The following is a 12414-nucleotide window of genomic DNA, read 5'->3' as shown; positions in this document are numbered from 1 at the left end:
TATGACATATATGACACACTGGCGGAATCCACTGACAAGTATAAACAAGCTATGGACAAATTATCAGACCATTTTAGGCCAATGAAAGATACAGCAATGGCTGTTTTTCTCTTCAGAGAGTGCACCCAGTTGCATGATGAGACGGTAGACCAATTCGTAACACGTCTAAAATGCATGATTAAACATTGCGAGTTTACAGATACACAGGCTGAAATACGTGCACAGATACTACAAAAAACAGTCAACACAAAGCTTAGACGTGAAGTACTCAAGCACCCAGCTTGGACCTTAGAAGCAGTACTCAAGGAAGCTAGGGCACTTGAAACATCAGAAGCTCAAGCTAGTGCAATCGAAAATAAAGGCAAGGAAACTGTTCAAAAACTCAGACATTCAGTAGTGAAGCCAAGGAAAGCTGCCTACAGTTGAAAGCGAACTGTACAGCGAAGCCCTAATAATACTCAGAGTAATTCCAAATGCAGAAATTGTGGTGGAAATTGGCCTCACACAGGAAACAATACCTGTCCAGCAAGAGGAAAAACTGTGGAGCATGTGGCAAGTTAAACCACTTTGCGATGTACTGTAGAAGTAAACCCACCAAAGCATTCAATAGAGCACCTGCTCGATTAACTGTGACAATAGCAAAAGGCGAATCCTGTGAGGATGAAGAAGTATATCTATATTCAGTTCAGCACACTACCGCACTTCACAGTCCAAATTGACAGTGACAGCATCGTCATGATGGCAGATTCTGGTTCTAGTATCAACATTATCGATGAAAAGGACTATCAACGTATGAAACACAAACCCACTCTAATCCAGTCTAATCTCAACATTTTTCCATACAGTGCAGTTCAAACTTTGCACATTCTTGGAAAGTTCACGACAACTGTTACAAGTCACTCATAGCAATGTCATACAACCTTTTATGTTGTCAAAGGTGATGGTGGATCACTTTTTCGTTGGAAAACTTCTCAACAACTGAATTTAATCCAACCTACCTGTAGTGTGCACATAGTAGAGAACTTTACAGACAAGTTAATAAACGAATTCAGTGACATATTATGTGGTGTTGGGAAACTCAAGGACTATCAGGTACATCTTCATATTGATGAGACAGTGATCCCAGTAGCTCAAGGTACTCGCAGAGTTCCATTTCATGTCCGGAAAGATCTTGAGGAACAATTGGCACGTGATGAAGAACTTGGCATCATTGAGTAAAAGAAATGGACCAACACCTTGGGTATCGCCAGTTTAGTCCCCCAAAAAACACAAGGAAAAGCTGGAGTGTGTGTTGATATGCGGCAACCAAACACTGCTATTAAAAGAGAACGACACATAACTCCAACCATTAGTGAAATGATACATGAGCTAAACGGAGCTACAGTTTTCAGTAAGTTGGACCTGAACCATGGATATAACCAGATAGAACTGGCACCGGAATCTCGATACATCACATGTTTTTCAACACATATCGGACTTCGTCGATATAAACGCCTAAACTTTGGCATTAATAGTGCAACGGAAATCTTCAAGGCGTGATCAATATAAGCGATGACATATTGATTTACGGAAAGATTCAAGATGATCACAACAACAGCCTTTGATCTGTCTTACAACGCCTTCGTGAAAAGAGACTAACATTGAACTCTGGAAAATGTGCATACAACAAACACACTCTTGAATTCTTTGGTCACGTCTTCTCCAAAGAAGGACTTGCTCCTGATCCGAAAAAAAAAAATCCAAGCTGTTGTTCAGATGGACAAACCCCAAAGTGCATCAGAAGTACGTAGTCTATTGGGAATGGCAAGCTACTGCGGTTCACGCTTTATCCAAAGATATGCTACTCTAACTCAACCACTTCGCGAACTAACGCGAAAGGATGTTCCGTGGAAATGGACTGACAGGCATGATCAAACCCTAGTCGCTCTACAAGATGCACTGGTACATGCACCTGTTCTAAAATATTTAAATTCACACTACGATACTCAACTGTATGTTGATGCCAGCACGGTTGGACTTGGAGCCCCACTAATGCAAGTAGACCCTGCTGATCCTCAAACTCACCATGTTGTAGCATATGCAAGCAGAGCCCTCTCGCAAGTTCAGCAGAGATATTCACAAACAGAGCGAGAAAGTCTTGCAGTTATTTGGGCTTGTAAACATTTTCACATATACATCTATGGAAAACCAATCACCATCATCACCCATCATAAGCCATTAGTATCTATCTATGGGAATCCAAACTCTACTCCTCCTCTAAGAGTTGAAAAATGGGCAATAAGACTTTAGCCTTATCATGCTAAGGTCATTTATCGTTCTGGACCAGATAACCCAGCTGATTACATATCTAGACACCCGTACAAGGCCCAAGTGAAAACGAGCCGAGAGGAGAAAATAGCCGAAGAATACATAAACTACATAACAGCCACATCCACCCCTAAAGCAATCACCATAGAGGAAATAGAATTAGCAACAGAAGAAGATGAAACGCTGAAAGCTGTTATGCAAGTAACAAAATCCGGAAAATGGTATCGCGGACATACAAACCCGTTAGTGAACTCACAGTTCTATACCCACTGTGAAAAAGTGAAACACGAATTAGCCGTTTGTGGCAATGGAAAACTGGTGCTACGTGGACACCGAATTGTAATACCAGAAATGTTGCAGGATCGTGCGGTTCGCATTGGTCATGAAGGTCATATGGACATTGCAAAGACGAAAGCTCTACTTCGTGAGAAAATTTGGTTTCCAAGGCTAGACAAAGCAGTTGAACACGTTGTTAAAAGTTGTATCCAATGTTAGGCAGCAACAGACATACGTCACCTAGCCAAGAACCCCTACTAATGTCCAAGCTACCAACAGGTCTATGGAAGGAGTTAAGCATTGATTTTGCTGAATTGCCTTCAGCATATCTTCTCGTCATAATCGACGACTATTCTCGATTTCCTGTAGGAGAAGTCATCAAATCAGTTAGTGCTGCAACTGTCATTCCAAGAATTGATAAGATCTTTTCCGAATTTGGTGTACCAAATGTGCTAAAATCCGATAATGGATCACCATTCAACAGTAGAGATTTCCAGCTTTTCGCTACTAATGATCTAGGTTTCAACATCGTAAAACCACACCATACTGGCCAAGGGCGAATGGCGAGGCAGAACGCTTAATGAAGACCATCAAGAAAGTCATCAAGGCTTCCATAGCAACAGGTAAAAATTGGAAACAAGAAATGTTCAGATTTCTTCGCAACTATCGTGCATCACCACACTCAAGTACTAATTACCGTACCACAGCAACCGCATTGTTCTCTATACCGTTACACCTTAAACTGCCAGAGGTTGTCACGACACCAGAGGACACAGAAATGTGTACGAAAGATGAAATAGCAAAGAAAAAGATGAAAATGCAGGCTGATAGCAAATCGTATGTTCAGCCGTCTTCATTGAAAGAAGGAGATGTGGTATTGGTTATTAAACGCACTTGTAGAAAGAGAAAGATGGAGACACCTTATGACCCTCAACCACATGTCATCACAAAGAAAAAGGGTTCGATGATCACAGCAGCAAGTGGTGATCACTTTGTAACACGAAATTCATCGTTCGTCAAGATTGGAGATCAGTGTGAATCAACAACTGGAGCTGAAAAGAGAGATATTAGTTTTGCTGAAGATGAAGCTGAGTCACCAATGCGGAATAGGAAGCGTCCAGTTTATCTTCAAGACTATGTAACTCATGTTGATTGAACCTTCAACATTGTCATGAATGAATGAACACTGATCGATATCTTGATTGCGTTGATTGAACTTTAAATACTGTACATCATGAGCTGATACTGATCAATAGTTGATTGTGATTTCATTTTATTGAACTGGGAATGAATACTTACCAATAAGTTTTATTGTGTTTACAGAACCTGTTGTTTTGAAAGAACATTGATTCAATAGTAATTTTATAGATTGATTGGATATTGCATGAAACGTTGTCATTAAAAAAAATATATTGTTTAAGAATTATAGTGACACAAGAATTATAACCATACTAATACAGATGTATTCATGCAGTTTTATTTTCAAACTATAATTTGTTTGAATTTTATTTTGCTTAAAAACGAATCATAACAATCAAAATAAAAATATTTCGAATTTAACAATGTTGTTCTATTATGTGTTAGGCAAAAAAAAAAATCAATATTCTTATGAAGAGATCTCACACAAAAGTCTTATTGATATTCATTGAACACAGTTAATCATAAATAATGGGGTATACTTTAATTTCAACAAAAGGAGGGATGTGATGTTCAAACAACACAGTATTGCAAGTTAACATACATAGCGCCCTCTGGAGCAGGGAAGTGAATAAATAGTTCAGTAACAAATCGTTCAATGGACTCAAGCATGTTCTTGTTGCTCTGTTTACACAACATAGTAATAATTATCAAAGAACATAACACCCTCTATTTCGAATTCATGGACCCCCCACAGCTGGAGTATCATTTCCGAACTACTATAGAAGGGTAATTTTCATACATCGGGGAAATAGTCAAGGCTCTGTCGGGGAATACCCATATCAAATATACCTTTCACGATAGCCTAAATAATTCATTGAAATCGTCAAAGCAATTTTCTTATCTCAGCCCCAACCATGGTGGGGCTAAGGTGGTATAGATCGTCCATCTGTGAATGTACCCCCTGCATCCCCTCTATTTCGAATTCCTGGATCCGCCACTGGAAATTGTAACAATTATGAAGTCATATTACAGTAGCTTGATGTCTCAATTAACTAATAAAATTCACCAAACTTCGTCAAATATCCGTAGCCTCTGTCACATGGAGACCTAATGTTATTGGTATACGTAGCACGTACTGTTATTCTCTACAGTATGGGGTGCCATACGCAGCAAAAGTCCATGTTAAAATGAAAATGTAATTGCAAAATTCAATGTCTAATTTATCAAAACGTAGGCATAAATTTCTCAAAATGTAGATCTAGTTTCCCAAAATGAAGTTCTAATTTTTCAAAACGTAGTTCAAATTTTTCAAAATGTAGTTCTAATTTCTTAAAAATGTAATTCAAATTCAAAACGTAGGTCTGACTTGATCAAATGCCCTCTCCAAATTCTATTCCAAATCGTAAATCAAAAACCAGGCTGGTTTGAAATGCATTTGACAACAACACTAGAAATGGACTTTTGCTGCGTATGGCACTAGACTTGCGAAATGTAAATCAAAACTAATCAGCCAAACATGACGTGGGCCTGTTCCATTAATGATGGGGGAATCATTTTTCGCCGCAGTCCAATGCCGTGAACAACGCTTCCCAGTGCGTCTTCTTAAAGGTCAGGGTACCGCGATCACGAGCCCTATGCTTGGCATTATAGGTTAGGCTTATGTGGGCTGGGTTTGCAACAAGGTCTTGGACTAGGCCTCTATACTATAGTAGGAGGCCTGGTCCTAGTCTAGGCCTATAATATAGTAAAATTCTTTATAAGTAGTCATATGATTACAGGTTTACATTGTACCAAGATCGATATTAACGATCGCATTTATTTTTCATTCAAAATAAAAAGAAAGCTTTAAATAATTTAAGTTAAGGATTTAAAAATATTCCAAACCTGTACGCTTAAAAAAAAATAAAATGAAAAATAAATAAATGAAGTTAACTTATGACACAAACAACGCGATAGGATATAAAATTTGAGAGAAGTTTTGGTATACTGTACTGTATTTCTGAAGTGCCATTCGTTTTGGGGTTGCTACAATCAGGCGTTACAATCGATCCAACAAATATAAAGTACTATCTATTTCCTTACATTCGAAAAAGGAGGATTTTGGATGCTATATTTAAATTTGCTGCAGATTGAAAAATTAACTGTTAACTCCGTTGTTAGAGAACATAGAGTGGTACATGACTTTCGGACTGGTATAGTCCTTCAGTAGGCCTATGTACTCTAGGTTTAAATAAATACAGAGAATAGGCCAATTTTAGTGAGAACTAAACATGTTTTAATAACGTAGGGCCTATATACAATGCAAAGCAGATTGATCACAAAATCAGAAGCATGATTTCAAACATCATGAACCCAGCTTTTATTGTTTAAAACTGTCGGGGCCCCATTGAATGAAACTACGGTATTATAGTTTATATTATATATATTTTTTAAAGTTTTTTTTTTGGAGGGGAAGTGTGCAGAGGGTGCGGACGCACCCCCCTCCCCCCCCAAAAAAAAAATTCCAAAAGGTACACTTTTTGAAACCTATGATTTCACAAAATCGTTCCTAATTATCACAAAATGTTATAGCATGCCTGAATGCATTATATATTTGCCAGCGTATCTAACCGTTGATTTTTAATAATGTGGCATGAAATTTGTTAGAAATTGATCGTCTTCGGTGATTGCAGATTGATCTACATAATATGAAGAATGTTATCTATAGGCATGCAGATGTACAGGACAAAATAACATTACTTTTTCAGGGAGAAGAGCCCCATAAAATTATAAAAGAAAATGGAGAAAAAAAAATCATAATTGTCTGAGAGTGCCATTTCCGGCCATTTTGAGGTGCCATAATCATAAATTTTCTCACCTCAGCTCCAATCATGGGGCTGAGGTGGTATTGACCATCTGTCTCAAGTTCCTCCTTTCACCCCCATCCTCTATTTTTCCTGCTTTTACTGTAGGTCCCTAGACAATACTTAAATGAATGAAAATTTAAATAGGATATTACAAATTATGGATTTTAGAAATCCATTAAAAAAGGCCCTCAAAATGATAATCTGTTAGAGCTTCCAGAAGATTCGCCCCACCCTCGCAGGGACCCCTAGGCAGTCGCCCATCGTAAGGTCCACTTCGGTTGCAAAACGCACCTCCCCATCGAAAATCCTGCCTACGGGCCTGCCTATACTAGGCATTATAGGCTAGGCTTTATGTGGGCTGGGATTTGCAACAAGGTCTTGGACTAGGCCTCTCTACTATAGTAGGAGGCCTGGTCCTAGTCTAGGCCTATAATATAGTAAAATTCTGTATAAGTAGTCATTATGATTAGGGTCAATATTAACGATCGCATTTATTTTTCATTGAAAATAAAAATAAAAAAAATACTTTAAAAAAAAGTTAACTTAAGGATTATAAAATATTCAAAAAAACTGTACACTTCAATAAAAAACAACGCGATAGGATATGAAGTTTGCGAGAATAATTGGTATACTTGTACTGTATTTTCTGAAGCACCGTTCGTTTTTGGGGTTGCTACAATCAGCAGTTGTTACATCAGTGGCGTCTCGGGCGCTGACGGAGGGGAGAGAGGAACGCCAGGGCCCCAAGTGCGAGGGCCTCCCCCTCCCCACCCCCGACATTGTTTAAACAAAATATAATATAAACTATAATACCGTAGTTTCATTCAATGGGGCCCGACAGTTTTAAACAATAAAAGCTAGGTTCTGATGTTTGAGATCATGCTTCTGCTTTTGTGATCAATCTGTTTTGCAGATTGATCACACAGTTAATTTTTCAATCTCCAGCAAATTTTAAATAGCATCCAAAATCCTCCTTTTTGGAATGTAAGGAAATAGATAGTGCTTTTCCTTTGTTTGATCGATTGTAACTCCTGATTGTAGCAACCCTAAAACAATAATAATAATAATAATAATAATAATTTTGCGCATTATGCTAAAGCCTCAATGCGCTTAACAGTAAAAATTAAATTCGGGGAAAAAAAAAAAAAAAAAAATTCAGAAAAATACAAGTTAAAAAGGTGAGTTTTTAAAGCTGCCTTAAAAACGAATGGCACTTCAGAAATACAGTACAGTATACCAATTATTCTCTCAAACTTTATATCCTATCGTGTTGTTTGTGTTTTAAGTTAACTTTATTTATTTATTTTTTATTTTATTTTTATTTTTTTAAGCGTACAGGTTTGGAATATTTTAAAATCCTTAAGGGGTCATCCATTATTTTCATCATTTTCACGCGCGTACAAAACGTACGCTGGGGGGAGGGGGTTAAAAGTGTGTGTACGCTTTTCAAAAAGTAAAAAAATAACGATTTGGAAATGTTAGCCTACGTTTTTGTACCTAGCAATTCACGAGTAAATGTTAAGTTTATCAATTGTTTATACACAGCGTCATCTTGCATCCCTGATTAACGATGTGTTGGTTAAAGCATTATGTACTTATAAACAATTTCGAAATACAAGGGAAATGCACTCTAGCCAGGGGCGGATCCAGGATATGAAAGAGGGTAGTTTAAAATGTCTCAAAAAAAAACCCCCAACATTAAAAGGGGTCCTGGGAACTTCCCCCGGAAAATTTGGATTCCTAGATGGCCGGAAATGAGCTTTCCCGACTTCTGAAGAGTTTTTAATGACTTTTAAGTTCTTCAAAATTCAAGGTTTTCTCCTTTCGAAAAAGATCAGGTAATTTTATCTCATTCTTTAGGCCATTATATAGAGAAAAAAAATCAAAGACATAAGCAATATATTATTATATTCCAACAATATTGCGTAGAACGCACTTTCGTAAATACATTATTACGACATTGAACCAAAAACAGTTTGTATAATTTTATTTAATTGAAGGAATTGAAGGCTAGTTGGGCTAAGCATAGTTTGTCTGATTTGCCAACCTATATGCCTAGGTAGGTTCAGGCGCGGATCCAGCGGGGGGCCACGGGGGCCCGTTCACTCCACCCTGTCAGTCACGCCGGAAAATATAAAAAAATTGAGAAGAGTTAAAGGGAAGAAAGAAAGAGGGAAAAAACGAAGTGTACCCATGAGTTCAGTGACGGATCCAGCAGAGGGCGAGATTATTTTACCACTCACTAATTTTGAATTTTCTATTGATTGTCAACGAACAAAACACTATTATCCCCGACGCATCAATCAGGATGTAAACAGGCCAAAAGGCGGAGACCTAAAGACAGAGTTTTTTTTAGCCGGAATGTAGTACCCAGCTATAGAACAGCTATCCATGCTCAGCATGGAGTAACGCCTACGCGTTCTCGTGCTAAAATCCGCAGGCCACCGACTCTTTATACCGTAATGATTTTGATAAACAATCACAATTCTCTGTATACTATCTACTAAACATTTAACGAATGAACTTCCTTGTGTCTTGGTCATATTAGACTGTTATGTTTTTAAAGAAGACCATTCAGCAAACAACATAAAACAAAATTCCCACGTCGAAGCATGCATAAAACGTACAATTTCCTGAAATTTGCAAATAGAGCGGATTTCCTTATGATTTTTCCTTATGTTGTGGTCATATTAGAATATAATATCACTAAAGACCATTCAACAAACAACATGAAACATAGGGCCTATATCAAACTCTTAGGTTAAAATTTCCGCTTCCGAGCATGCATATAACGTAATTTTTTAGATATATATTTTCATGACAGTCGAGAATGTACTGATTATATAACTTATAGATAATTACTGTTGTCCAATTGTGTGCATGGCTGTCTCTTATACACATCTAGATGTGTATAAGAGACAGGAGGAGGTGGGGGGAGGGGTAGGTTAGCAAAAAGGGTATGTTTTGTACTCTCGTGAAAATGATGAAAATAATACCTAAGTTAAATGATTTAAAGTTTTCTTTTTATTTTGAATGAAAAATAAATGCGATCGTCAATGTAAACCTGTAATCATATGCAAACCTGCAACTACATATACAAAATTTTACTATATTATAGGTCTAGACTAGGACCAGGCCTCCTACTATAGTATAGAAGCCTAGTCCAGGACCTTGTTGCAAATCCCAGCCCACATGAGCCTAACCTATAATTTCAAGCATAGGGCTCGTGATCGCGGTACCCTGACCATTAAAAATTAGCAGACGCACTGGGAAGCGTTGTTCACGGCATTGGACTGCAGCGAAAAATGATTCCCCCATCATATAATGGAACAGGCCCACGTCATGCTTGGCTGATTAGTTAATGATTTACATTTCGCAAGTCTGGCGCCATACGCAGCAAAAGTCCATTTCTAGTGTTGTTGTCAAATGCATTTCATAACCAGGCTGGTTTTTGATTTACGTTTTGGAATAGAATTTGGAGAGGGCGTTTGATCAAGTCAGACCTACGTTTTGAATTTGAATTACATTTTAAAGAAATTAGAACTACATTTTGAAAAATTTGAACTACGTTTTGAAAAATTAGAACTTCATTTTTGGAAACTACATCTACATTTTGAGAAATTTACGCCTACGTTTTGATAAATTATACATTGAATTTTGCATTTACATTTTGATTTTAACATTGACTTTTGCTGCGTATGGCACCCCATATAGGCCTAGGGCCTAGGCTTTTGTGGGGTTAAGTTTATACTTTTGCTGCGTATGGCACCCCATACTACAGAGGAAAATCCTGTCAACCAATCGGAGGAAGGCATTGTATGATCTAGGCACCGTTCCGTAACCTGTCTGTCGTGGGTCGCGGAAACATTTTGAGCTGGAGTCGCATAATTTCTGGAGATCGTGACAAAGGACAAACGAAATCAAATTACAGTAAACGAGAGCAGTGTACTTTCGTAAATGTGTTATCATAGTTTCATGTTAATTATACTATCAAAACATTTGCACTTTAGGTATGACAACTTGAAAGTATTTTTTTTTTTTTAATATAACGAGAAAGCATTCTTCTCTTCAATATCTGTCTTCGCATAAGGGTGTCCCGAAAGCTCAGACCACGAAAGCTTACATCAATATATAGAACAAAGAGGGAAAATACATCGGAAAAAAAATAAGGGGACTTAGATTGTTTTCGTCATGTTCATTTTATAAGGCAGAACATTATTTTTTAATTCCGAATTCAGGGACAATTCTGGTTTGATATGAAATTTATTTCTCAAAATGTGTCAACATCATTTATTTGTGATACAATGGGAAAAAAAATCAGTGTTCCCATTAATACTAGGGGTTGAAAATTAAAATTAAAAATTAAAAGTATATAGGAATTTTGAAAACCTTAAGGACAAAAAGCCGTTTCTTCCAAAGTACAGACATTTTTCAATGTTGAAACTAATACAGAAACAGCTTCATTTTTATTTAAAATAATTATTTAAAATTAATCATAGAAACATTTGAACATTTTACCCCTAACCATGGGGAGTATCAGAAGAACCCACCTGATTCTTTCGGGAATCGAATAAAAGATACTCAAATATCACCCATAAAATCAATTAAAAACCCCTAAAAATGAAGATATAACTTTGAATTACTCATTGAACAAGGCCACATAAGTTATCAAATGTTTCAATAAGATTTTTTAAAATGAATGATTTAAGGACAATTTACTATAGGCCAACACCAATTCATAGATTTGCTGCCAGAAATATGGGTTATGCGAAGACATAGATACATTAAACTGAAGAGAAAATATTTTGTCGTTATAATTTTCAGCTGAAAGCCAAACACAATGAAATGAACAAAACTAATACTTTCAAGTTGCCATACTTGAAGTACAAATGTTTTGATATTATACTTTTTAACATGAAACTGTGATAACGCACACATTACAAAAGTAAACGCACATGCCACACTTTAATTGCACTTTTGTTTACTGTAATTTAATTCCATTTGTCCTCGTTCGTAATATGTATTTTTTTTCAGGATTTTTGTTTTATTTCCTTCACATCCAGCAGCAAGTAGGCCTACACTCGCCACTAACAGGATGCAATAAAAAAAAAACAAAAAAAAACCAAAAAAACAAAAACACGTTTTGTTCGATGTTTACACGAGAATCTGATTACACGAGAATCTGATTTAAGTAAAAACTTAAAACTTTCAGTATAATTTTTTTGGACCCAGATACGATCTGATGGGTTGCCGAACAGAGGTTTAAATGATAATTAATTTAGGCCTAGATGTTTATGTTTTATATTATTTTTTCGTAGATATATAACTTTGTAACCAACAACTCAGCAAACACAAAACGTTCTTAAAACGAGATGCAACAAAGTAACGTTCGCACAACGTTGTAAGAACGTGCAAACGTTGTGAAATTAGTTTATATAAGTACGTACATATGGTTCTACAAAATAACGTTTTTAGCACCAAACTGTAACGTTATTAATATATTCTTATAACGAAATATTCTTGTAATGTCGTAATTTATTTATTTTTTTTCCTTTTTTGGTTTCAAGTTTATATAATATACGCTTTTATTCTTTAATGTTTTGCTACGTTGCGATACATATTGACGCATTAACAGAACAATTTGGTACGTTATAAATTTTATCTTAGTTAATCATTAGATGTGTTTATATAATATTAATAATAATTTGGATTTGTAAAGCGCAAAATACATAGGTCTCTATACGCTAGAAATTTGCAAATTAAAATAAACTAAAGAGATGAGTCTTGAGACGATTTTTAAATATATGTGTATTGTATACAGTGTGTGTCTGGAGGGGGGGGGGGG

At 36.5% G+C, this 12414-nt stretch overlaps 2 protein-coding genes across 2 annotated transcripts; both read left to right on the top strand.

Moving 5' to 3' along the window:
- The first annotated feature begins 660 nt into the window (after nucleotides 1-660).
- Nucleotides 661-1218, top strand: LOC117112337. The gene is made up of 2 exons (XM_033255412.1): nucleotides 661-790; nucleotides 938-1218. Exons 1-2 carry the CDS (start codon nucleotides 661-663, stop codon nucleotides 1216-1218), a joined length of 411 nt encoding a protein of 136 aa, XP_033111303.1.
- Nucleotides 1219-1755: 537 nt separating this feature from the next.
- Nucleotides 1756-2802, top strand: LOC117112336. Its single transcript, XM_033255411.1, has 2 exons — nucleotides 1756-2155; nucleotides 2327-2802. Exons 1-2 carry the CDS (start codon nucleotides 1756-1758, stop codon nucleotides 2800-2802), a joined length of 876 nt encoding a protein of 291 aa, XP_033111302.1.
- The last annotated feature ends 9612 nt before the right edge of the window (nucleotides 2803-12414 follow it).

This window comes from Anneissia japonica, unplaced genomic scaffold, assembly GCF_011630105.1.
Source record: "Anneissia japonica isolate Jap-2015-1 unplaced genomic scaffold, ASM1163010v1 scaffold581_len1011336_cov187, whole genome shotgun sequence".
NCBI classification, from domain to species: domain Eukaryota; kingdom Metazoa; phylum Echinodermata; class Crinoidea; order Comatulida; family Comatulidae; genus Anneissia; species Anneissia japonica.
The sequence above is the reverse complement of the archived record's forward strand: the minus strand, read 5'-3'. Positions and strand labels throughout refer to the sequence as shown.

Excerpts from the sequence above, each read along its gene's own strand:
- LOC117112337 (XM_033255412.1), top strand. The coding sequence starts at position 661 with ATGAAGAAGTATATCTATATTCAGTTCAGCACACTACCGCACTTCACA. Across the intron at positions 791-937 it reads CGATGAAAAGGACTATCAAC|GTGATGGTGGATCACTTTTT; the intron begins GTATGAAACACA and ends ATGTTGTCAAAG.
- LOC117112336 (XM_033255411.1), top strand. The coding sequence starts at position 1,756 with ATGGACAAACCCCAAAGTGCATCAGAAGTACGTAGTCTATTGGGAATG. Across the intron at positions 2,156-2,326 it reads TCTTGCAGTTATTTGGGCTT|ATAACCCAGCTGATTACATA; the intron begins GTAAACATTTTC and ends GTTCTGGACCAG.